This window comes from Mobula birostris, chromosome 3 (assembly GCF_030028105.1).
Source record: "Mobula birostris isolate sMobBir1 chromosome 3, sMobBir1.hap1, whole genome shotgun sequence".
Taxonomy (NCBI): domain Eukaryota; kingdom Metazoa; phylum Chordata; class Chondrichthyes; order Myliobatiformes; family Myliobatidae; genus Mobula; species Mobula birostris.
This window is the reverse complement of record NC_092372.1, coordinates 6,641,006-6,668,081: the sequence shown is the minus strand read 5'-3', so window position 1 is coordinate 6,668,081 and position 27,076 is coordinate 6,641,006. Positions and strand designations below refer to the sequence as shown.

Here is a 27,076-nt window from a genome sequence, read left to right as displayed (position 1 = left end):
TGGTTTGCCCCTCCTGTCCTTCCTAAGTAAGTGAACAACATTGACTTTTCTCCAGTCCTCTGGAATCTCGTCTGTGGCTAAAGATCTCCATCTCTCTTGCCTCTCTCAATAATCTGGGCTAGATTCCATCTGACCCAGGGGACTTAATGTTCTTCAAAATACCCAGCACCTCCACCACCTCAGGATCTCTCATCTATCTCTACACTGATCTCACTATCTTAGGACTATACAGCCATAAGACATAGGAGCAAATTAAGCCATTTGGCCCATCAAGTCTGCTCCACCATTCCAACATGGCTGATTTATTATCCCCCTCAACCTCATTCTCCTGCCTTCTCCCCATAACCTAATCAAGAACCTATAAACTCAGCTTTAAATATACCCAATGACTTGACCTCCACAGCCATCCGTGGCAATGAATTCCACAGATTCTCACCCTTTGGGTAAAGAAAGTACTTCTTATCTCTGTTCTAAATGAACTTCCCTCTATTCTTAGGCTGTGTCCCTTGGACTTAGACTCTGGGATCTTGTCTGTGGCTAAACTAGATACAAATGATCTCCATTTCTCTTGACTCTGTCAACAATCCGGGGTAGATTTCATTAGACCAAGGAGACTTAATGTTCTTCAAAGTACCCAGTGCTTCCTCTTCCTTCAGCACTCCCTCATCTATTGGTACACTATTTCACTATTTTCTTGTCCTTCTGCTTAGCGAATATCATGAAGGACATTATGATAATCAAGATGGGGCTTTGCTGCGATGTGGTAATTTCAGTATTATGTCCTACAGGCGTAAATTGTGTTTTAACCACTGAATGGGTAAATAGAGAAATGGGGAAAGACGTAAATGAATTAGGAAGTTGGCAGGTTTCACATTGGGTACATTGTACTGGTGACACTGAGTCTGACATGTTAACTTTGTGGAAAATGTTGGCTTACTGAGTCACTTACTGTAACATGGGGGAGGCGTATTCGGCTCATCGCATTCAAGAGGGTTAAATGAGATAATGAGCGAGAGGTTGGATAAACTTGGGTTGTTTTCTCTGAAGTGGCGGAGGCTGAGAGATTTATAAGATTTTGAGAGTCATAGATAGAGTAGACAGACAACATCCTTTTCCCAATGTTGAAATGTCTAATATCAGAATGCATGCATTTAAGGTGAGAGGGGGTAACTTCAAAGAAGATGTCAGGGGTAAGGGTGGGTGCCTTCTCAAATGAAAATCTTTGTCTTCCTAAACTCACAAACCTATTTTTCAATGAAACATTTTGTTAGAACATCGAACATTACAGCACAAAATTAGGTCCTTCGGCCACAGTGTTGCACTGAACCAGTTAAATTTCCATATCCTTCCATTTTCCTCACATTCGTTGCCTATCTACTTAGTTATTGCCTATTACGCCTCTGGTGTTTAGGGCAGAAATGAAGGTCCTCTATCACTGGAGGTGTTCAGGGCTTCCTTCATCGTCCCAGTAGCCTGGTTTTCACAATTGTCAGTCATCCACGTCCCCAAGTGAAGACTCAGGAATATGATCGCACACAGATTCTTCGTTGCTGTTTCTGTAACAGTTTTGCTTCACCAGTCAGGGTTGTTAGCCTTGAGTTGAACCCCAGAACCTGGAAGACTGGTGGACCGCTTTTAATCTGGCTTCTATCCTTTGACCTGTTTGGTATGGGTGACCCTACCAAGAGCCAAAGCATAAAGCCCTGACTCCAGCCAGCATAGCTCTCCAGGTCATTGAGGCATGCAAGCCTCCAAGCTACAACAAGGTTGTGGACCTCTTGGAGAATTGTGCTTCTAAATGTCTCTTAAAAGTCTCTAAAGTATCTTCCTCCACCATCCCCCCTCCACCTACCACTCTCTGTGTAAAAAAAACTTGCCCCTCACATAGAAACATAGAAAACCTACAGCACAGTGCAGGCCCTTCAGCCCTCAAAGCTGTGCCAAACATGTCCGTACCTTAGAAGTACCTGGCTTACCCGTGTATATATATAGGCATCCGTTAGTCTCATGAGACCATAGATTTGCGCCTTGGAAGGTTTCCAGGGTGCAGGCCCGGGCAAGGTTGTATGGAAGACCAGCAGTTGCCCATGCTGCAAGTCTCCCCTCTCCATGCCACCAATGTTGTCCAAGGGAAGGGCATTAGGACCCATACAGCTTGGCACCAGTGTTGTCACAGAACAATGTGTGGTTACGTGCCTTGCTCAAGGACACAACATGCTGCCTCGGCTGGGGCTCGAAATAGCGACCTTCAAATCACTAGATGAACACCTTAACCACTTGGCCACACGCCAACACACTTACCCATAGCCCTCTATTTTTCTAAGCTCCATGTATCCATCCAGGAGTCTCTTAAGAGACCCTATTGTTTCCGCCACCGATGGCAGCCCATTCCATGCACTCACCACTCTCTCCGTAAAAAAATTACCCCTGACATCTCCTCTGTACCTACTTCCAAGCACCTTAAAACTATGCCCTTTCGTGCTAACCATTTCAGCCCTGGGAAAAAGCCTCTGACTATCCACATGATCAGTGCCTCTCATCACCTTGTACACCTCTGTCAGGTCACCTCTCATTCTCCACAGCTCCAATGAGAAAAGGCCGAGTTCACTAAACCTATTCTCATAAGGCATGCTCCCCAATCCAGGCAACATCCTTGTAAATCTCATCTGCACCCTTCCTATGGTTTCCACGTCCTTCCTGCAGTGAGGTGACCAGAACTGAGCACAGTACTCCAAGTGGGGTCTGACCAGGGTCCTATGTAGCTGCAACATTACCCCTCGGCTCTTAAACTCAATCCCACATTGATGAAGACCAATGCTCTGTATACCTTCTTAACCACAGAGTCAACCTGCATAGCAGCTTTGAGTGTCCTATGGATTCAGATCCCAAGATCCCCCTGATCCTCCGCACTGCCAAGAGTCTTGCCATTAATGCTATATTCTGGCATCATATTTGACCTACCAAAATGAACCACCTCACACTTATCTGGGTTGAACTCCATCTGCCACTTCTCAGCCCAGTTTTGCATCCTATCAATGTCCCACTGTAACCTCTGACACCCCTCCACTTCCTCATCCAGGTCATTTATAAAAATCACAAAGAGCAGGGGTCCCAGAACAGATCCCTGAGGCACACCACTGGTCACCGGCCTCCATGCAGAATATGACCTGTCTACAACCACTCTTTACCTTCTGTGGGCAAGCCGGTTCTGGATCCACAAAGCAATGTCCCTTTGGATCCCATGTCTCCTTACTTTCTCAATAAGCCTTGCATGGAGTACCTTATCAAATGCCTTGCTAAAATCCATATACACTACATCTACAGCTCTACCCTCAACAATGTGTTTAGTCACATCCTCAAAAAATTCAATCAGGCTCATAAGGTACGACCTGCCTTTGACAAAGCCATGCTGACAATTCCTAATCATATTATGCCTCTCCAAATGTTCATGAATCCTGCCTCTCAGGATCTTCTCCATCAACTTACCAACCACTGAAGTAAGACTCACTGGTCTATAATTTCCTGGGCTATCCCTACTCCCTTTCTTGAATAAGGGAACAACATCTGCAACCTTCCAATCCTCCAGAACCTCTCCTGTCCTCATTGATGATGCAAAGATCATCACCAGAGGCTCAGCCATCTCCTCCCTGGCTTCCCACAGTAGCCTGGGGTACATCCCATCCGGTCCCGGTGACTTATCCAACTTGATACTTTCCAAAAGCTCCAGCACATCCCCTTCCTTAATATCTACATGCTCAAGCAATCCAGTCCGCTGCAAGTCATCCCTACGATCGCCAAGATCCTTTTCTGTAGTGAATACTGAAGCAAATTATTCATTTAGTACCTCTGCCATCTCCTCTGGTTCCATACACACTTTTCTGCTGTCACGCTTGATTGGTCCTATTCTCTCACGTCTTATCCTTTTGCTCTTCAATACTTGTAGAATGCCTTGTGGTTTTCCTTAATCCTGTCCACCAAGGCCTTCTCAAGGTTCCTTCTGGCACTCCTAATTTCATTCCTAAGCTCCTTCCTGCTAGCCTTATAATCTTCTAGAACTCTATCATTACCTAGTCTTCTGAACCTTCCATAAACTCTTCTTCTTGACTAGATTTACAACAGCCTTTGTATACCACGGTTCCTGTACCCCACCATCCTTTCCCTATCTCATTGGAACGTATCTATGCAGAACCCCAGGCAAATATCCCCTGAACATTTGCCACATTTCTTCTGTACGTTTCCCTGAGAACACCTGTTTCCAATTAATGCTTCCAAGTTCCTGTCTGATAGCCTCATATTTCCCCTTACTCCAATTAAATGTTTCCCTAACTTGTCTGTTCCTATCCCTCTCCAATGCTATTGGTAAAGGAGATGGAATTATGATTACTTTCTCCAAAATGCTCTCCCACTGAGAAACCTGACACCTGACCAGGTGCATTTCCCAATACCAAATCAAGTACAGTGTCTCCTCTTTTAGGCTTATCTACATATTGTGTCAAGAAACCTTCCTGAGCACACCTAACAAACTCCACTCCATCTAAACCCCTTGCTCTAGGGAGATGCTAATCGATATTTGGGAAATTAAAATCTTCCACCACAACAACCCTGTTATTATTTCTCCTTTCCAGAATCTGTTTCCCTATCTACTCCTCGATGTCCCTGTTACTATTAGGTGGTCTATAAAAAATACCCAGTAGAGTTATTGTCCCCTTCCTATTCCTGACTTCCACCCATAGAGACTCCATAGACAGCCCTCCTTTTCTGCAGCCATGATGCTATCTCTGATCAACAGTGCCACGCCCCCACCTCTTTTGCCCCCCTCCCTGTCCTTTCTGAAACATCTAAAACCCGGCACTTGAAGTAGCCATTCCTGCCCCTGCACCATCCAAGTCTCTGTAATGGCCACAGCATCGTAGATCCAAGTGCTGATCCACGCTCTAAGCTCATCCACTTTATTCATAATATTCCTCGCATTAAAATAGACACAGATCAAGCCATCGGTCTGAGTGCGTCCCTTCTCTGTCACCTGCCTATCCTCTCTTTTGCACTAATCTCCAAGCTTTCTCTATTTGTGAGCCAACATCCCTTTCTTCCGTCACTTCAGTTCGGTTCCCACCCCCCTTTGAAATTATCCCCCTCACCTTAAATGCATGCCTTCTGATATTAGACATCTCAACCCTTGGAAAAGGATGTTGTCTGTATCTATACCTCCCATAATCTTACAAAACCTCTGTCAGCCTCTGCCACTTCAAAGAAAACAACCCAAGTTTATCCAACCTCTCGCTCGTTATCTCATTCAACCCTCTTTTCAATAAGAAACCAGTAAATGGAGAGCGGAGGGTAACCCATTTGAGATATTAGTCCATGGTGAAATCAACACTTCAAATTAATATTGGATCAGATGGTTTGAAGAACATGAAAGTGGATAAGTTCCCATGGCCTGATGGAATCTTCCCAATGTTATTGAGAGGCAACAATGGAGATTGCTGGGATAGTGATAGAGATCTCAGTATTCTCTTTAGCTGGAGGCGAGGCCCTAAAGGTCTGAAGGAAAGCTGTTCCTTTCTGGTACAGCCAACACAATTAAAAATGGATCTTGCTTATTTTGGATTGTGGGACACGTTCAGTGCCTATAAAAAGTATTCATCCTTCCCCCGGAAGTTTTCATGTTTTATTGTTTTACAACATTGAATCACGGTGGCTTTAAATTTGACTTCTTTAAACACTGATCAGCAGAAAAAGACTCTTTCATGTCAAAGTGAAAACAAATCTCTACAAATTGGTCTAAATTTATTAGGTTGGGGTTAATTGGGTTTGTTGGTTTTTATTGGGGTGGGCATCACTCAAAGGACCTACTCTGCACTGTATCACTAAATAAAATAAATTTATTATTAAAGTGTGTACTGTAAATATTAACATATACTACTTTTGAGCTTCATTTTCTTGCAGGTATTCACAGTAAATAGAATATAATCAGTGAAAAACAACACACAGACAAAAATTGACAGACAACCAATGTGCAAAACTAGTATTGACTGTGATGATTTCTATGGAGAATTGATTGAAGGAGGAGGCACCAGATTTGCAGTGGCAGAGGAGAACAGAAATGAATTTGTTAGTTCACAGCCTGCCATTGTGTCAACTCCAGCCGCAGCTATTTAGTTTCTCTCTCTTTCTTAAAATAATGTAAAGATTGTCTTTATTTGTAACATGTTCCTCAAATAATCAACACGTACAATGAAATGCATTGTTTGCGTTAACAACCAACACAGTGTGAGGATGTGCAGTGGGCAGCCAGCAGTGTCGCTGTTCTTCTGGCACCACAACTTACTAACCCTAACCTTGTACGTCTTCAGAATGTGGGAGGAAGCTGGAGCACCCGGAGGAAACCCACACATTCACGGGGAGAACATACAAACTCCTTACAGACAGTGGTGGGAATTGAACCTGAGGCACAAGAGGCTTAGGTTTTGGAGCTTGTTGATTAGAAGTTGGAGTTAGTCCTGTGAGTTGAGTTGGCAGGGGGTGGCAGAACATTCAAACAGGGGCTACGTGTGTGCTGGGTGGCAGCAGGGTGTTAAGGAATCTACATCCTGTCCCTGTGTCGACTCTGTATTGAGTCAAAGCTCAGTGCAGTTTCCTGGCTGGACTCATTTCATTCTAGAAAAGCGACTGTTATCTTTACCTCTTTAAAACTCAAAACTGCCATTGCCTAATCACTCCTTCTGCATTTACTTGACTCGATGTTATTGTGTCGTGTCTTGGTAGCATCCTCCCTTCGGTTTCCTCTTTGCTTTCTCCAGTCTCATTATTGCCCAAGCTGTTGTGGCAGTGAGTCAGACAGACCAAATCTGTACGGTTAAACTGTTTGCCAACACTCACAGTCTAGGTCCACATTGGATGAATGCATATCTGGGCAAAGTTTAGGGTGTAGATCTACTTCAAAGTTCAAACTAAATTTATTAAACTAATTAAACTAAAGTACATATATGTCACTGTATACAACCCTACGATTAATTTTTTGCAGGCATTCTGAAGAAAAACATAATAGAATTAATGAAAGACCGCACCAATTTGGTGTGCAAAAGGCAGCAAAATGTGCAAATACAAAAAGAAAGAAGTAATAATAATAATAAATAAATAAGCAATAAATATCGAAAACATGAGATGAAGAGCCCTTTAAAGTGAGTCCATAGGTTGTGGGAACAGTTCAGTGTTGGGGTGAGTGAAGTTATTCCCCTAGTTCGAGAGCCTGATCGTTGAGGGGTAATAACTGTTCCTGAACCTGGTGGTGTGACCCTCCATGAGAAGGCAGCTGGCAGGTGGTTGAAGATGAAGTAGAACATAGAACATAAATTATTACAGCTCAGTACAGGCCCTTCGGCCCACAAATATTTTAACCTACTCCAAAATCAATCTAGCTATCCCTCCTGCATCGTCCTCAATTTTTCTTTCGTTTTTGTGCCTTCCAAGAGTTTCTTAAATGTCCCTAATATATCTGCCTCTGCTGCCGCTCCTGACAGGTCCCGTCACACACCCACCGCCCCTGACAGGTCCCGTTACACACCCACCGCTCACTCTCTCAGTATAAAAAAACCTACCTCTGACTTCTCTCTTCCCTATAATTTACTCCAATCACCTTAAAATTGTGTCCTCTCATATTAACCATTTCCACCCTGGGAAAAAGTCTCTGGCTGTCCACTCTATCAATACCTCTTGTCATCTTAGACTCCTTTATCAAGTCACCTCTCACGCTCCTTCACTCCAAAGAGAAAAGCCCTAGCGTCCAGAACGAGGGGTCACAGTTTAAGGATAAAGGGGAAGCCTTTTAGGACCAAGATGAGGAAAAACTACTTCACACAGAGAGTAGTGAATCTGTGGAATTCTCTGCCACAGGAAACAGTTGAGGCCAGTTCATTAGGTATATTTAAGAGGGCATTAGATATGGCCCTTGTGGCTAAAGGGATCAGGGGATATGGAGAGAAGGCAGGTATGGGGTTCTGAGTTGGATGATCAGCCATGATCGTAATAAATGGTGCTGCAGGTTCGAAGGTCCGAATGGCCTACTCCTGCACCTATTTTCTATGTTTCTATGTCATAAGACATGCTCTATAATCCAGTCAGCATCCTAGTAAATCTCCTCTGCGCTCTCTGTAGAGCTTCCACATCCTTCCAGAAACTGAACATAGTATTCCAAGTGTGGTGCAACATTAGCTCCTGAATTAGATGCCCTCACAAATAAAGGCCAACACACCATACCTGATGAGTCCTGATGAAGGGTCTTGGCCTAAAACATCGACTGTTTACTCTTTTCTATGGATGCTGTCTGACCTGCTGAGTTCCTCCAGCATTTTGTGTGTGCTGCTTTGGATTTCCAGCATCTGCAGACTTTCTCATGTTTGTAACACACCATACTTAAGTTTTATCACTTTTAGTTTTCCAAATTCACACCATTTCCCACTTTGTCTACTGTCTCACTTCTCGGAAAGACAGGTGCTCAGTTGGCACATTATTGTCAGGTCACTATATGTTCTCTGAAGAGAGGTTGCTCAAGTAAATTGAAGCAAGTTCTCATCTGTAACTCACTTGTGAAGGCAATAATCACTGTCGTGCCTGCCTACATCTCAACTGGTTATTCAACTAGGCTGTCATGCACTCCTCACTCCTCTTTAATGTGACAAAAAGTAGTGTAATGATTTTAATAAAATATAAGCTCAAGATTTTCTGCAGGTGCTGGAAATCCAGAGCAACACACACAAAATGTTGGAGGAACTCAGCAGGTCAGGCAGCATTTATGGAGAAGAATAAACAGATGACGTTTCAGGCCGAGACCTTTCATCAGGACTGGAAAGGAACGGGGAAGAAGCCAGAAAAAGAAGGTGGGGGGAGGGGAAGGAGTACAAGCTGGCAGGTGACAGGTAAGATCAGGTGAGGGGGAAGCTGGGTAGCTGGGGAAGAGGGGGATAAAGTGGAGTATGTTCATTTATTCACAGAGGTTTTAGAATACATTTAAAGTTAAGGTCATGAGTTTCACAATCAGGTTTAATATCACTGGCATATGTCATGGAATTTGTTGTTTTGCAGCAGCAGTAGATTGCAATACATAATAAAATCTATAAATTGCAATAAGAAGTGTGTGTGTATATATACAGTGCCTCTAAAATGTATTCACCCCTCTCCTTGGAAGTTTTCATTTTTTATTGTTTTACAACATTGAATTTGGCTTTTTTTGACACTGATCAACAGAAAAAGACTCTTTGTGTCTAAGTGAAAACTGATCTCTACAAAGTGATCTAAATTAATTACAAATGTAAAACACAAAATAATTGATTACATAAGTATTCACCCCTTTTAATAGATAGGCATCCGATGGTCTTGCGAGACCATGGATCTGCGCCTGGAAAGTCTTCACTCTCCAGGGCACAGGCTTGGGCAAAGTTGTATGGAAGACCAGCAGTTGCCCATGCTGCAGTTCTCCCCTCTCCACAATACCAACGTTGTCCAAGGGAAGGGCATTAGGACCCATACAGCTTGGGACCAGTGTCGTCGCAGAGCAATGTGTGATTAAGTGCCTTGCTCAAGGACACAACACGTGCCCTCGGCTGGGGCTCGAACTCACGACCTTCAGGTAGCCAGTCCAATGCCTTAACCACTTGGCCACGTGCCCACACCCCCTTTTAATATGACACACCAAATCATCACTGCTACAGCCAACTGGTTTTAGGAGTCACATAATTAGTTAAATGGAAATCTGTTTTTGGAGACTTTTGTGCAGTCAAGGTGTTTCAATTGATTGCAGTAAAAATACAGCTCTATCTGGAAGGTCCAACTGCTGATAAGACAGTATCTTGGCAAAACCCTACACCATGAAGACAAAGCAACACTCCAAGCAACTCCATGAAAAGGTTATTGAAAAGCACAAATCAGGAGATAGATTCCCAAGTCACTGAATATCCCTGGGAGTACAATTAAGTCAATCATAAAGAAATGGAAAGAATATGGCACAGTTGTAAATCTGCCTAGAGCAGGCTGTTCTCAAAAACTGAGTGACCGTGCAAGAAGGGGACTAGTGAGGGAGGCCACCAAGAGACCTATGGCAACAATGGAGAAGTTACAAGCTTCAGTGCCTGGGAGAGGAGAGACTCCACATACAATTATTGCCCAAGTGCTTCACTAGTTACAGATTTATGGAAGAGTGGCAAAGAGAAAATCACTATTGAAAAAAATTCACATGAAATCTCAGCTAGAGTTGTGGGAGACTCTGAAGTCAGCTGGAAGAAGGTTCTATGGTCTGATGAAACCAAAATTGAGATTTTGACCACCAGATTAAGTGCTATGTTTGGCGTGAGCCAAACACAGCACATCATCAAGACACACTACTTACCTACTGTAAAGCATGGTGGTGGCTACATCATGCTGTGGGGATGTTTCACTACAGCAGGCTCTGGAAGGCTTGTAAAGGTAGAGGGTAAAATTAATGCAGCAAAATACAGGGAAATCCTGGAGGAAAACCTGATGCAGTCTGCAAGACAATAATCCCAAGAATAAAGCCAAAGTGACACAGGAATGACTTAAAAACAACAAAGTTAATGTCCTGGAATGGCCATGTTAGAGTCCAGATCTCAATGCAATTGAGAATTTGTGGCTGGACTTGAAAAAAGCTGTTCACTCATGATCCCTATGCAATCTGACAGAACTTGAGCAGTTTTGTAGAGAAGAATGGGAAAAATTGCAGTGTCCAGATGTGCAAAGCTGATAGAGACCTATCCACACAGACTCAAGGCTGTAGTTGCTGCCAAGGGTGCGTCTGCTAAATACTGACTTAAAGGGAGGGAATACTTATGCAATCAATCATTTTGTGTTTTATATTTGTAATTAATTTAGATCACTTTGTAGAGATCTGTTTTCGCTTTAACATGAAAGAGTCTTTTTCTGTTGATCAGTGTTAAAAAAACCAAATTAAATCCGCTGTGATTCAATGTTGTAAAACAATAAAATATGAAAACTTCTGGGGGGGGGTGAACACTTCTTATAGCCACATGTAATAAATTAATAAGTAGTGCAAAAAAGGAGGGAAAAATATACTGAAGTAGTGTTCATGGATCCTTTGGCTATTGAGAAATCTGGTGGAGGGAAGAGGCTGTTCCTGAAATATTGAGTGTGTGTCTTCAGGTTCCTGTACCTCCTCCCTGATGGTAGCAATGAGAAAAGTGCACGTCCAGGGTGAAGGAAGTCTTTAATGATGGATGCCACCTTTAATAAGCAAATGATAATTTAATAACCAAAATTCAGTAAGTTAAATATATGGAAATGCTCCAAATTGCAAGCTGTAGTTGATTCACTGAAGTACTCTGAGATCTAAATGCAACTCAGAGGTGAATTTAAAAAAGCTTTGCGTATGAGCCCAGTAATTAAAAAGAATGTGCAACACATACACAATGCTGAAGGAATTCAGCAGTTCAGACAGCACTTATGGAGGGGAATAAACAGTTAATGTTTCAGGCTGAGCACCTTTACAGAATTATTTCCATCAAAAGAAGCTCTTTGACTTGTAGAGTTCCTCCAACATTCTGTTGTCTGGTGCTCATGAGGATGAATTTCTTTAGCTGGAGAGCAGTGAATCTGTGAAATTCATTGCCACAGATGGCTGCTGTGGGTATATCAAAAGCTGAAGTTGATAAGTTGTTGATTAGTGAGGGTGACAAAGGTTATAAAGTGAAGGCAGGAGGATGGGGTTGAGATGGATAACAGATCAGCCATGTTGGAATGGCAGAACAGACCTAATTCTGTTCTTAAGATTTCCAGCATCTGCAGAATCTCTTGCATGTACTAAAAAGTATGTAATACTTTATGTCTATCATTTTTGAATCATACTTATAATCTCTAATATAGTGCAGAATTTTTCTTTAATTAATAAAAATATATTTTTACTATTTCACCCAAACTGAGATGGTACTTTTTATTGTCGTGACATAAAGTATTTGTCCAGGTATTTGCATGTTTGAGAATCTATCTGAGTATGAAATTTAGGTGAAATGGTATGATCAATAAAACTACATAGGAAACATTTTTAGATAATTTGTTTTACAATGGTTCATTTGTTCTATTTAATATCAGAGAATGTATACAGTATATCACCTGTAATTCTTACTCCACATACATCCAAGAAACAGAAAAAACCCAAAATAGTGGATGACAAAGACATCAGAACCCCAAAATCCCAACTCCCCCTCACATGCACAAGCTGCAGCAGAGACATCAACTCTCCCCCTCTCTGTATCCCCACTTGCATCTGCAAAAGTATTGACCCCCTCCCCCCAACCATGCAAGCAATAATAAAGCCTGCAGAGAGATCACCAGCAGTAGAGCACAGCGCAGAGGTTTCCCGCAGGTCGGCGACGCTTCTTTAAAAGAAGAGCTTTGCGGTTGTTCAGACTCATTCTGGTGGCCCGGTCAATAGGGGGAACAGAGCACAGCAAATTAAATAAAAGTACACAAGGGACAAACGGCATGGCCACTGTTGGAAGTAGGCCTGTGGTGAGAGTAGGAGTATCAGTTCAAAAGAAGTGTTAGCTCTAGGTAAGTTTCTGTTAAGGTTCCTTTTATTTTTCTCTTACTGTGCCTAGTGTAGTAAATGGCCATGGTGCCAGGTGTTGGAGTCCTGGGAAACCCAGAATCTCCCAGGGAACTACATCTGTGTGAAGTGCAACCAGCAGCAGCTCCTTGACGACTGTGTTAGGGAACTGGAGGAGCAGCTGGATGACCTTCGGCTTGTACAGGAGAGTGAGGGGATAATCGATCAGAGTTACAGGGAGGTAGTCATGCTGAAATTGTAGGAGACATGTAGCTGGGTGACTGTCGGGAGAAGTGGAAATGTGAATAGGCATTTGGCACAGAGCACCCTTGTGGCCATTCTCCTCAAGCATAAGTATACAGTTTTGGGTACTGTTGTAGGGGATGACCTCCCAGGGGAATGCCACAGACACCAGGATACTGGCACTGAGCATGAGTCCATGGTGCAGAAGATAAAAAGGGAGAAGAGGGGAGCGGTAGTAATAGGGACTCAGTAGTCAGAGGAGCAGACAGGATATTCTGTGGACGTGAACGCAACACCCGAATTGGTATGTTGCCTCCCAGGTGCCAGGGTCAGGAACGCCTTGGATCGAGTTCATGGTATTTCAGAAGGGGAGAGAGAGCAGCCAGATGTCTTGGAACAAATTGATACCAATGACATAGGAAGGAAAAGTAAAGAGGTCCTGAAGAGATAATTTAGAGAGCGAGGCAGAAAGCTGAGAAGCAGGACCTCCAGGTAGTAATTTCTGGATTGCTGCCTGTGCCACACACCAGTGAGGGTAGAAATAGGATGATTAGGTAGATAAATGCGTGGTTGAGAGGTTGGCGCAGGGGGCAGGGCTTCAGGTTCTTGGATCATCGGGATCTCTTCTGGGGTGGTATGACCTGTACAAAATTGACGGGATGCACCTGAACCCAAGGGGAACCAATATTCTTGTGGGTACATTTGTTAAAGCTGTTGGGGTGGTCTTAAACTAATTTGGCAGGATAGTGGGAACTGGAGTGAAGGGAATCAGGATAGGACGGATGCTTAAAAGAGCAAAGATAGCATGTACCACAGACAAAATGCTGATGGAACGCAGCAGGCCAGACAACATCCATAGGAAGAAGCACAGTTGACGTTTCTGGCCGAGACCCTTTGTCAGGACTAACTGAAAGAAGAGATAGTAAGAGATTTGAAAGTGGGAGGGGGAGGGGGAGATCCGAATTGACAGGAGAAGACAGGAGGGGGAGGGATAGAGCTAAGAGCTGGAAAGTTGATTGGCAAAAGGGATACAAGGCTGGAGAAGGGAGAAGATCATGGCACGGGAGGCCGAGGGAAATTACAGTGGTATGAGAGAGGAGGTGGCCAAAGTTAATTGGAAGGAGCTGCTGGCAGAGATGACAGCAGAGCAGCAATAGCTTGAATTTCTGGGAAAAATGAGGAAGGTGCAGAATAGATGTATTCCAAAAACAAAGAAATACTCAAATGGCAAAGTAGTACAACCATGGCTGACAAGGGAAGTCAAAGCCAATGCAAAAGCAAAAGAGAGGGCATTCAATAAAGCAAAAATTAGAAGGAAAATAGAGGATTGGGAAGTATCATTAGGAGGGAAAAGATGAAATATGAAAGCAAGCTAGCAAACAATATCAAAGTGGATAGTAAAGGCTTTTTCAAGTATGAAAAAAATAAAGGAGAGATGAGAGTGAATATAGGACCACTAGAAAATGAGGCCGGAGAAATAATAACAACCAGATTTTGAAGGGTGTGTGAGAGAAGAGAAGTGGGTGCAGTTACTGTTACAAGAGAGAAGGTGCTCAAAAAGCTGAAAGACCTAAGGGTGCATAAGTCACCTGCACCAGATGAACTGCACCCTAGGGTTCTGAATGAGGTAGTGGTAGAGATTGCAGAAGCATTAGTAATCATCTTTGAAAATCATTGAACTCTGGCATGGTGTCAGAGGACTGGAAAATTGTAAAAGTAAGAAAGGAGGAAGGCAGCAGAAAGGAAATTATAAACCAGTTACCCTGATCTCAGTGTTTGGGAAAATGTTGGTGTCATTTGTTAAGGATGAGGTTTTGGGATACTTGGTTACACAGGTCAAGACAGGACAAAGTCAGCATGGTTTCCTTAAGGAAAAACCTTATCTGATTAACTTGTTGGAATTCTTTGAGGAGATTACACATAGGATAGATAAGGAGTAGATTTTGTATATTTGGACTTACAAAAGGCCTTTGACAAGGAGCCACGCATGAGGCTGTTTACCACGTTATGAGCCCATGGTATTACAGGAAAGTTACTAACACATTTAGAGCATTGGTTGATTGGTGGGAGGTAGAGAGTAGGAATAAAACGACCCTTTTCTGGTTGGCTGCCAATGACTAGTGATGTTCCACAGGGGTCAGTGTTGGGAACGCTTCTTTTTATGCTGAAGAGGATAACAAGAACGATTCCAGGAATGAAATGGTTATTAATACAAGGAATGTTGGATGGCTCTGGATCTTCTTACTGGAATTTAGAAGGATGAAGGAAGATCTCAATGAAACCTTTCAAATTTTGAAAGGCCTAGAAAGAGTAGATGTGGAAAGGATGTTTCCCATGGTGGTGAGTCCAAGACAAGAGGGCAGTTCCTCAGGACAGAGAAGGGAGGTGAACTTATTACCACAGACAGCTATGGAGGCCAGGTCATCAGGTGTATTTAAGGTAAAGATTGATAGGTTTTTGATTGGACACCACATGAAAAGTTAATGGGAAAAAAACCAGGGAGTGGGGTTGAGGAGAGGACGAAAGGATAGTCATAATTGAATGGCGGAGCAGACTCGATGGGCCAAGTTGCCTAATAGTGCTCCTATGTCTTATGGTCTTATATGGTGGATGTGGAAAGGATATTTCCTATGGTGGGGATATCCAGAAATAGAGGGCACAATCTCAGAATTGAGGGGCGACCTTTAAGACAGAGGTAAGGAGGATTTTTTTTACAGCCAGAGTGTAGTGAATCTGTGGAATGCTCTGCCACAGACTGCGGTGGAGGCCATGTCCGTAGGTATATTTATGGTGGAAGTTGATCGTTTCCTGATTGGTCAGGGCATCAAACGATATGGCGAGAAGGTAGGTGAATGGGATTGAATGGGATCCAGGATCAGCCATAATGGAATGGCAGAGCAGACTCGATGGGCTGAATGGGGTAATTCTGCTCCTATGTTTTATGGTCTTATGGTCTAAAACTGGTGATAGTACTCCAAGTGTGGCCTGACTAGTGATTGCTGTACTCCATAACATTTGAAAATATTTTTAAAACCCTGAGAAATCATTAGTTTGACCAAAATGTGCAAGAGCATATTAACTTTCTGCAGTCTTCTTATACTCATTTAAATTAAATATTGTGGAAGGACAGCATGAAGCAGGACTGTAATCTTAATAAATATAAAAAGTCATCTTTTTGAAATGATAAACACCATACTTTTGGAACTTTAGCTTAGAATTTTAACTTCTGTTACATGTACAATACTTCCTCCCAGTTGTTCCTACCACCAAGGAGAAGGCGCACACTCAGCATTTTAGGAACAGCTTCTTTTCCTCTGCCACTCGATTTCTAAAAGGCCCATGAATACTATCTCACACACAATGCTGGAGGAACTCAGCAGGTCAAGCGGCATCTATGGAAAAAAATAGTCAACCTTTTGGGCCGAGACACTCGATTAGGACTGGAGAAAAAATGCTGATGAGTCTGAGTAAGAAGGTGGGGGGAGGGGAGGAAGAAACACAGGTGATAGGTGAAAAAGTGGGGGGGGGGGGGACCTGTTGAAGCCCTCCAGCATTGTATTGTGTTTGTGCTGCTTGGATTTTCAATATCTGCAGATTGTTTCGTTTACTACCTCGCTATTTTGCTTTCTTTTTGTCCTACATTTTTAATGTTTCTTACTGTAACTTTTTAATATATTATGATGTACTGCTGCCATGAAACAACAAATTTCATGACATGTGTTAGTGACAATAAACCTGATAATGATTTTGATTTTTGTCAGTCAATGGGACTGAGTTTCTGTCCACGAGTTCCTTATGAGATGGAACTTACTCTTTGCACTTTCTCTTACACAGGCTCAGGATGTCAACGTGATAGAGGAAGTAATTCGAATGATGTTGGAGATCATAAATTCCTGTTTTTCCTCTTGTCTCCATCACAATCCCAACCTGGTTTATGCACTCTTGTACAAACGGGATCTCTTTGAACAGTTCCGCACGCACCCTTCCTTCCAGGATGTGATGCAGAATCTTGACTTGGTAAGGAGTCAATTTAATGAATAATCCATTTATTAAAACTTGCCTACGTTTTAGCAGCAATAATTGAGTTTGTCTGTAGATGCCTAATGAAGAATTTTTTGTTGAAAAAATTTTGTTGACACATTGACCACAATTAAACCCGTATAAAACAAAAACAAAAATAACATTATGTCATGTAAAGGAAACAGCTTCTGATAGATTGGTAACAGGCACAAAATGCTGGAGGAACTCAGCAGCTCAAGCAGCATCTATGAAAAGGACTAAACAGTCGATCTTTTGAGCTGAGAAGCTTCATCAGGATTGGAAAGGGTCTCGGCTCAAAACGTCGATTGTTTATTCTTTTCCATAGATGCTGCCTGATCTGCTGAGTTCCTCCAGCACTTTCTGAGTGTTACTCTGGATTTCCAGCATCTGCGGGATCTCTTGTATATACATTTTGATTGTGAGCCTTGAGCTACAAACGTCACGTGCAAGGCCATAAGTAGCATTGATTGGTTGTTACACTTTGAATTGAATTGAATTGACTTTATTACTTACATCCTTCATATACATGAGGAATAAAAATCTTTACGTTACGTCTCCATCTAAATGTGCAATTTTTATAGTAATTTATAATAAATTTGTTAACTGGAAGGTTGGAACTGAAATGAAAGAGGGCTGGCAGTCACGAGTTTGATCAGTGGGTATGCTCAGATTTCAGGATTAATGGCCAGAAAAAATAGTAGGACAATAGTAATAATAATAAGAAGAAGAATTCTACATCCTTACCCAGCAACACTAAATGTTGACCAAAGAGAGGTTCTTTATCAAGTGTGTACTGCACAACACCACTCCCAGGCAATGGAAGTTCAGAAGAGGATACTGGCAGATATGGACTGCTTTTCATATCTCTCGAGAGTCAGTTTGCAATGCTAGCAAATATCGATCATGACCTTCAGTGTTTCAGCACAGTTCTTGAGCATTTAATCAAGAAAAGTTTTTTTTTAATGATCCAGCCACTAGCTGGATAAACTCCGCCATGCATGGTCAAACCCGACTGCAAAAGGAGGAGGGTTGGGCATGAGGCTAGCAACACCATCCCGTAAAAACCCAGAGCTGCAGAGATGTCAGCAGAAGCTCCAATGACCTCATCTTGGGAGAGGAAGGATAAAGAGGAAGGTGGGTTGCACCTGGCGACAACGTGAAAGATTGGCCCAGGACAGAGGACTATGGTGAGCTGTCGGCACCCCATGCCCCAGTAGGGGTGATGAGCTTAACTAACTAATGAACAAGCAGGATAAGGAAATAAGCAGCAAAATCCTCCTACAGCCTGAAGGATCTGTTTATGATCAGTTATCTGCAGTGGGCTGGCACTGTCGTTCTCATGCCTAACACCATTGTCCCAGAACAGGCGTTCTTCCAATTCCATCATCCAGAAAAATTACCAGGTAGACCGGGGTTATCACCCTGTGGTATACGGACCCCTTGCTTAATGGTATTAGTCCATGGCATAAAAAAGGTTGGAAACCCTTGAAGTAAACACAAGAAACTTACGGAGGCTCTCCAGTATGTGTAACATCTTACTAAATCCCTGGTACATGACCATTCAGAATGCAGAAGATGGTACTGAGAATCCCGTATCAGTTCAGTTGGAACAAGTATAATGCCGAAGGAACAGGGTCTCCTCTGAATGTGCTCCCCCTCACCCCCACCTGCTCGACCTGCATCACTGCTTAGAATGGGAACTGCACTGCAGCGGACAGGAAGGCTACAACGGAGAGTTAAAACTTCCCAAAGCATCACTGGCACCAGCCTACCCACTGCTGAGGACATAGATACAGAAAGGTGCCGGAAAATGGCCGATAACGTCATGAAGGATCCCACGTACCCTGCTCATGAACAATTTATCCCATTCCCATCAGGGAGGAGGCTATGTAGTATCCACACCAGGACCACCAGACTCAAAACCAGTTACTTTTCCCAAGCAGTGAATCTGATCAACAGCTCCACCCACTGACTCCACCACTGCGTTTTTATTTCCCATCAGTCACCTTATGTACAGCCCAGTATCACTTATGGACATACAATCAATCCGCGTAGAGTATAGAAGCTACCTGATATATTTATAATTATTGTGTATTTTTTAAATTATTATTGTGTTTTCTATCTTTTGTGGGGGGGCTTTTGTGCTGAATTGGACCCAGAGTAACAATTATTTCATTCTCTTTACACTTGTGTACTGGAAATGACATTAAACATTCTTGAATCTGGTAGTGTAGACTGCATGTTCACACTAGCCTCATTGGCCACCACAAATCACACACGACAAGAGTGGGGATAAGTCATCCACGACCCAAGGAACTGTGCAAAGATGAAAAGACCTTCTTTGTTTGAGGAGATTTGGTCTGTCATCAAAGACTCTAACAAATTTCTACAGATGTTCTGTAGAGAGCGTTCTAACTGGTTGCAGACCGTCTGGTATGGCGGCGTGAATGCACAGGATCAGAAAACACTGCAGAGGGTTATAAACTCACCCATTTCCATCATGGGCACTGTCCTCCCCACCATCTAGGATGTACCCTCTTCTCATTATTACTATCAGTGAGGAGGTACAGGAGCCTGAAGACACACACCCAACATTTTAGGAGCAGCTGTTTCCCCTCTACCATCAGATTTCCGAGCAGTCCATGAACCCATGTACACTACCTCACTGTTTTGCTCTCACTTTGCTCTACTTATTTTTTATATATTCCTATTGTAAATTATAGTATTTTTAATGTATTACACTGTACCGCTGCTGAAAAATTACAAATTTCCTGAGCTATGTCAGTGATAATAAACCTGATCAACACCCACAAAATGCTGGAGGAACCCAACAGGCCAGGCAGCATCTAGGAAAAGAGTACAGCTGATGTTTTGGGCCGAGACCCTTCTGAGTTTCTTCAGCATTTTGTGTGTGTTGCTTGAATTTCCAGCATCTGCCGATTTTCTCTTGTTTGTGATAATAAACCTGATTCTTGTTCTTCTTCATGCTAGTGCACTTGAGATCAGGTTGATCCAAATTCTGACTGTTGTTCATTTTTTACCCTGTAGGTAATCAGCTTTTTTAGCCTTCGCCTGGAGCAAGCGGGAACGGATCTATCCGTGGAACGCGTTCTGGAAGTCATCAAGCAAGGTGCTGTGGCATTGCCGAAAGATAAACTGAAGGTGAGTCTTATGCACTTGTCAAGATTGGTCATTGCTGAAAGGCCTATCCTGGCCTGTTTTGGATGAATCGCACCTCTGTATCAGAAGTAGTAGATCACAGGCCTGCTCCAGAGACTCAATGTGTAGAATTGTAAGCTGACACATTAATGCAGGAAGGTGAATTTATTCAGGTGAAGATTATTGGCAAGGGCAGGGCACTCACTGGATGTTGTGTACATCATGTAAGCTGTTATCAGACTCCTGAATGGACCTCTCGTAAGCTAAGCAATGAACACTTGATCTTCCTCTTGTAGGCCCGTGTACTTTATTTATCAACATATACTGTATTTTGTGGGGGTCCAAGTGGTTAAGGCATTGGGCTAGCGACCTGAAGGTCGTGAGTTTGAGCCCCAGCCGAGGCAACGTGTGTCCTTGAGCAAGGCACAGTGCTCTGCGACGACACTGGTGCCAAGCTGTATGGATCCTAATGCCCTTCCCTTGGACAACATTGGTGTTGTGGAGAGGGGAGACTTGCAGCATGGGCAACTGCTGGTCTTCCATACAACCTCGCCCAGGCCCGCGCCCTGGAGAGTGAAGACTTTCCAGGCGCAGATCCATGGTCTCGCAAGACTAACGGATGCCTTTATTATTTATACTGTATTTTACTTCTAGTTGTAACACTATACATGATTCTGGTTAATTGGGACACTCCGGACCAGTACATTTTGGCCCAATTAAGCGGCTGCCCCAATTAGCCAAAATTTCATGTAAATAGTTAAAAGGTATAAAAAAGATGATCTACATTTAACCTATTAAAAATTATGCATATAAATAAACTACAGAACAAATTATAACACCACCGATACCACTACAGTACTATAAAATTGTATTAGTTCCCTATAGTTATTAGCAAAGGAATTCACTGCCATGTTGTTATGATTGACTGTAACTCAACGCAGACACCTGGTGCGGATAATGGATTGTCTTCATTGCTGCTTTTTGAGTCGGCATCCATTGGTCCAAGTGGATAACAACACAAGCACACACAACTGAACCTACATTTAAAACCTGTCTGCTGTGGTAATGCTAATACAAATGCAACAGCACTAACACTTTTAGAAACTGTTTCGCAACAGTCTTCTATCCCAATTAAGCAGCACAATGTCCCGTAGTGGGTGGCGGGTGGACATGCATATCTACCAAAGGAAGTGTAAGGCACTCTGTCCCTCTGCTAGCCTTCAGGTCACCCTTGGGCAAGGTGTAGCACCTGCCTCGCCCCCTGATCAGGATAACATGAAGCCGTGGGAGCAGGTGGTGGATGGTCATGTGAGCAGCTGGTGCCTATCACATGTCCTGGTAATGCGACCGCTGACGCTTGGCAGACAGTCTCTGAAAGCATCGACAATGGCTGGGCTCACCCGTCTTGTAAAGACATTGCCCAGAAGAAGGCCGTGGCAAACTACTTCTGTAGAAAAAATGCCAAAAACAGTCATGGTCGTGGAAATACCATGATCACCCACATCGTACAACATGACATATAATAATAATGATGATGATGATAATGAGCATCCCAAATAAACAAAGTGAATATTGGCTATTTTACCGATGAGTTTTTGTTTTTTTAAGAGTTATCCCAAGTACCCAGATGCCCTGATTAACCAATCCCGAGTAACCAATAGCCCAAATATTAGATTTTCTTTACAGAAGCCTCAATCCATTGCTACACTCAGAGGATGTTACAGTCCCAGGAATACTCAATGTTGGTCACTGCCAGGACAACTTGATCTGATTATAAGAGCATAAGAGACAGAAGCAGAATGAGGCCATTCGACCCATTGAGCCTGCTCCGTCATTCCATCATGGCTGATTTATTATCCCTCTCAACCCCCATTCTCGTGTCTTCTTCCCATAACCTTTGATGCTCTGACTAATCAAGAACCTATCAACTTGCACCTTAAATATACCCAGTGACTTGGCCTCCACGGCCGTCTGTGGCAAGAAATTCCACTGATTCACCACCCTCTGGTTAATTCCCCCTCAGTGTCTGAAAAGGAATATTGATGGGAAATGGTGTGGAAATAACAACAGGCATGTGAGTATGAATGGTTCCCAGCTGGCTTTCCAGAGAGCTATAAACTGATCTGGAGCTAGTCATTAATGCATTTCCTTTTTGGAAAAAAATGGATTTTTAAGTATATATTCAGTAGTCACCTTATTAGGTACACTTGTACACCTGCTCATTAATGCAAATTTCTAATCAGCCACTCAGTGCACAAAAGCATGCAGACATGTGCAGGAGGTTCACTTCAAACATCAGAATGGGGAAGAAATCCAGATGGTCTTTTGCAAACTTGAGATGTGCAGCAATGTTTTGGTTTTGGAGAGCACTGGTTACATCCACGATGTCTTTCTTTAAACACCATTCTTGTTCACTGTTTTTTTTATAATAGACCCATAAATAGAGAACTTTAGCATATTCTCGAGATTTCTGCAGGTCTTTGGCTGTTGCCATTGGGTTATTTTTCACCTCTTTCAGCGTTGCATGTTGTGTTCTTACTGTGATCTTTGCAGGATGCCCACTCCTATAGAAAGTAGCAACAGTACTGAATTTCCTCCATTGGTAGACAGTTTGTCTTACTGTTGATTGATCAACATCCAGGTCTTTAGTAGCCTTATCCAGCTTCATGCATCTCTACGATCCTTCTTCTAAGGTCTTCTGAAAGTTGTTTTGATCAAGGCATGGTGCACATAAACAGATCTTTCTTGAGAAGAGCAGGCTCTGTCAGTAACTTGATGTGCCTTCTTTATAGGGCAGGGCACCTCCACAACCCACACCTCCAGTCTCATCTCATTGATTGGAACGCCTGACTCCAAATAGCTTCTGTAGAAGGCATTGCCCCAGAAGTTCACTTACTTTTTTGCACCTAGACTGTACTCACTGTACACCCATGATTGTGTAGCTGAGTTTCCATCAAACTCAATATATAAGGTTGCTGATGACACCACAATTGTAGGCCGTATCTTGGGTAATGAGTATCTTGAGTTTGAGTACAGAGAGGAAATTAAGAACCTGGTGGCATGGTGCGAAGACAATAACCTATCCCTCAACGTCAGCAAGACGAAGGAATTGGTTGTTGACTTCAGAAGTAGTAGCGGACCACATGACCCCATTTACATCGGTGGTGCGCAAGAGGAACAGGTCAAAAGCTTTGAGTTCCTTGGGGTCAATATCACAAATGACCTGACTTGGTCCAACCAAGCAGGGTCGACTGCCAAGAAGGCCCACCAGCGCCTTTACTTCCTGAGAAAGCTAAAGAAGTTTGGCCTGTCCCCTAAAACCCTCACTAATTTTTATAGATGCACTGTAGAAAGCATTCTTCTAGGGTGCAACACAACCTGGTATGGAAGTTGTCCTATTCAAGACCTGAAGAAGCTGCAGAAGATCATGAACATAGCCCAGCACATCACGCAAACCAATCTTCCGTCCTTGGACTCACTTTACACCGCACGCTGTTGGAGCAGTGCTGCCAGGATAATCAAGGACACGACCCACCCAGCCAACACACTTTTTGTCCCTCTTCCCTCCGGGAGAAGGCTCAGGGGCTTGAAGACTCTTATGGCCAGATTTGGGAACAGCTTCTTTCCAATTGTGAACGGATCCTGACCTGGATCTAGGCCGTACCCTTCAAATATCCGGACCTGCCTCTCGGTTTTTTTGCACTACCTTACTTTCCCTTTTCTATTTTCTATTTATGATTTATAATTTAAATTTTCACTATTTATTACCGATTTGTACTCCAGGGAGCACGAAGCGCAGGATCAAATATCGCTGAGATGATTGTACGCTCTAGTATCAATTGTTTGGCGACAGTAGAGTAGTGGTGGATAACTGTTTGTCAGATTGGAAGCCGGTGTCTAGTGGTGTGCCTTAGGGATCTGTACTGGGTCCAGTGTTGTTTGTCATATATTTAATGATCTGGATGATGGGCTGGTAAATTGGATTAGTAAGTATGCAGATGCTACTAAGATAGGTGGAGTTGTGGATAATGAAGTAGGTTTTCAAAGCTTGCAGAGAGATTTAGGCCAGTTAGAAAAGTGGGCTGAAAGATGGCAGATGGAGTTTAATGCTGATAAATGTGAGGTGCTACAGTTTGGTAGGGCTAATCAATATAGGACATACAAGGTAAATGGTAGGGCATTGAAGAATGCAGTAGAACAGAGGGATCTAGGAATAATGGTGCATAGTTCCCTGAAGATGGAATCTCATGTGGATAGGGTGGTGGAGAAAGTTTTTGGTATGCTGGCCTTTATAAATCAGAGCATTGAGTATAGGAGTTGGTATGTAATGTTGAAATTGTACAAGGCATTGGTGAGGCCAAATTTGGAGTATTGTGTACAGTTCTGGTCACCGAATTACAGGAAAGTTTCAACAAAATTGAGAGAGTACAGAGAAGATGTACTCGAATGTTTCCTGGGTTTCATCTCCTAAGTTACAGAGGAAGGTTGAACAAGTTGGGTCTTTATTCTTTGGAGCGTAGAAGGTTGAGGGGGGACTTGATAGAGGCATTTAAAATTATGAGGGGGATAGGTAGAGTTGATGTGGATAGGCTTTTTCCATTGAGAGTGGGGGAGACTCAAACAAGAGGACATGAGTTGAGAGTTAAAGGGCAAAAGTTTAGGGGTAACATGAGGGGGAACTTTTTTACTCAGAGAGTGGTGGCTATGTGGAATGAGCTTCCAGCAGAAGTGGTTGAGGCAGGTTCGATGTTGTCATTTAAAGTTAAATTGGATAGCTATATGGACAGCAAAGTAATAGAGGGTTATGGGCTGAGTGCAGGTCGGTGGGACTAGGTGAGGGTAAGAGTTCGGCATGGACTAGAAGGGCAGAGATGGCCTGTTTCCATGCTGTAATTGTTATATGGTTATATGGTTATAATAAAGTAAAGTAAATGGTGTATTCAGTATTGACAAGAAGAAGTACGATTGTTTGTGTGTTATTAGTTTAGGTAGATTGTGTTTGTCTATTATTGTGACTTAGGTTAAGATCAGACCATATTTTATGAGTAATTTATGCAGAAAACCAGGTAATTCAAAGGGTTCACAAATGTTTTCTTGAAACTTAAAAAAAAGTGTATAAAGAGAGGGAAAAATAGTGAGGTAGTGTTCATGGGTTCATTGTCCATTTAGAAATCTGACAATGGAGGGGAAGAAGCTGTTCCTGAAATGTTGAGTTGGTGTCTTCAGGCTCCTCCCTTTTGGGAGTGATGAGAAGAGGATGTGTCCTGGGTGATGGGGTCCTGAATGATGGCCTTTTTGGGGCATCGCCTTTTGAAGGTGTCTGGGATGCTGGGGAGGCTCGTTCCCATGATGGAGCTGGCTACAACTTTCTGCAGCTTTTTCTGATCCTGCTCAGTGGCTCCTCACACCACGTGGTGATGCAACTATAGAGTCAGGCTACCAAGAGCTATTGGCAGTGCTTTCCTTTAATGTGATAAGAAGGAGACTGCCTGGCTCCTGGCTGAAGTGACTCAACCAGCAGCCTTATTCTCAAGCTTCCTGCTGACTTTTATCTGACCAGTAGTTTATCACAAAATGGAATGGGCTGGAATTTCTGACATAGTTTTATTGTTGTGTCTTTACATTCCAGTACACTCAACATCTCTTCATGAAGTTTATAGAAGAATGACAATGTAGATCGATGGTGGTATAGTGCAACAGCTCATGACCTGTACTCACTAGAGTTTAGAAGAATGATGGGGGATTTCATTGAAACCTATCAAATATTGAAAGGCGTAGATGGACTGTATATGGAGAGGAGGTTTCCTATAGTGGGAGGGGGAGTCCAGAGAGCACAGCCTCAGAATCGAAGAACATCCCTTTAGAAAAGAGATGAGGAGGGTTTTCCCCAGACAGAGGGTGGTGAATCTGTGGAATTCTTTGCCACAAACGGCTGTGGAAACCAAGTCATTGGGTATATTTAAAGCGGAGGTTGATAGGCTCTTGATTAGTTAGGTCATCAAAGGTTACAGGGAGAAGACAGGAAAATGGGGATTCAGAGGAATAATAAATTAGCCATGATGGAATGACGGAGCAGGCTCGATGGACCAAATGGCTTGATTGTGTTCCTTTGTCTTAGGGTCTTACGTATTTTTGGTGCTCATAGTAATATAGTGAGAAGATATCTTTTTCTCCCTGCTATTTACTGAACTAATTATGCTGGGATTCCAGACAGCCTAGCCACTGGGAATCAAAGAATGACGCTTATTGGAAGGCTGCAGTCAGGCTTGTCGCAACCATTTGAAATAAAAGAGCTCATCCAATTATCCAATTCAAAGTTCAAAGTAAATTTATTATTGAAGTCCATACTGTATATGTCACCATATACAATCCTGAAATTAACTTCTTTGCGGGCATACTCAGTAATCCAATAACCATATACAATCCTGAAATTAACTTCTTTGCGGGCATACTCAGTAATCCAATAACCAAAGATCATACCAAAAGAGCAGACAACCAGTGTTCAAAGGAAAACAAACTTGGCAAATACTAAAAGAAAGAAAAAAAAGCAATAAATATCAAGGACATGAAATGAAGTGTTCTTGAAAGTTAGTCCATGGGTTGTGGGAACAATTCAGTGATGGGGCAAGTGAAGTTGAGTGAAGTTATCCCCTCTGGTTCAGAAAGTTGATGGTTGAGGGGTAATAACTGTTCCTTAACTTGGTGGTGTGAGTCCTGAGGCTTCTGTACTTTCTTTCTGATGGCAGCAATGAGAAGAATGTATGACCTGGGTGGTAAGCATCCCTGATGATGGATGCTGCTTTCCTGTGATAACACTCCATGTAGTTGTGCTCAGTGGTTGGGAGGGCTTTAGAAAGATGTGACATAGGATTGGAAGATGTTGAGTGCTTGTGGGTTGAGTTAAGAAACTGCAAGGTAAAAGGACTTGGATGGCAGTTATATACAAGCTTCCAAACAGTAGCTGGGATGTGGACTATAGATTACTCAGGAAATAGAAAAGGTGTGTTAAAAGGGCAACGTTATGATAGTCATGGGAGATTTCAACATTAGATTATGAGGACA

General features: G+C 42.8%; 1 protein-coding gene across 3 annotated transcripts in view; it reads left to right on the top strand.

Moving 5' to 3' along the window:
• dym (dymeclin) overlaps positions 1-27,076 on the top strand; it is a 412,200-nt gene that overhangs the window by 336,886 nt on the left and 48,238 nt on the right. For all 3 annotated transcript variants that reach the window (XM_072252184.1, XM_072252183.1, XM_072252186.1), the window contains 2 exons: positions 16,649-16,831; positions 19,904-20,017. In XM_072252184.1, the coding sequence (XP_072108285.1) occupies positions 16,649-16,831; positions 19,904-20,017 (297 nt within the window). The remainder of the gene's footprint in view (positions 1-16,648; positions 16,832-19,903; positions 20,018-27,076) is intronic.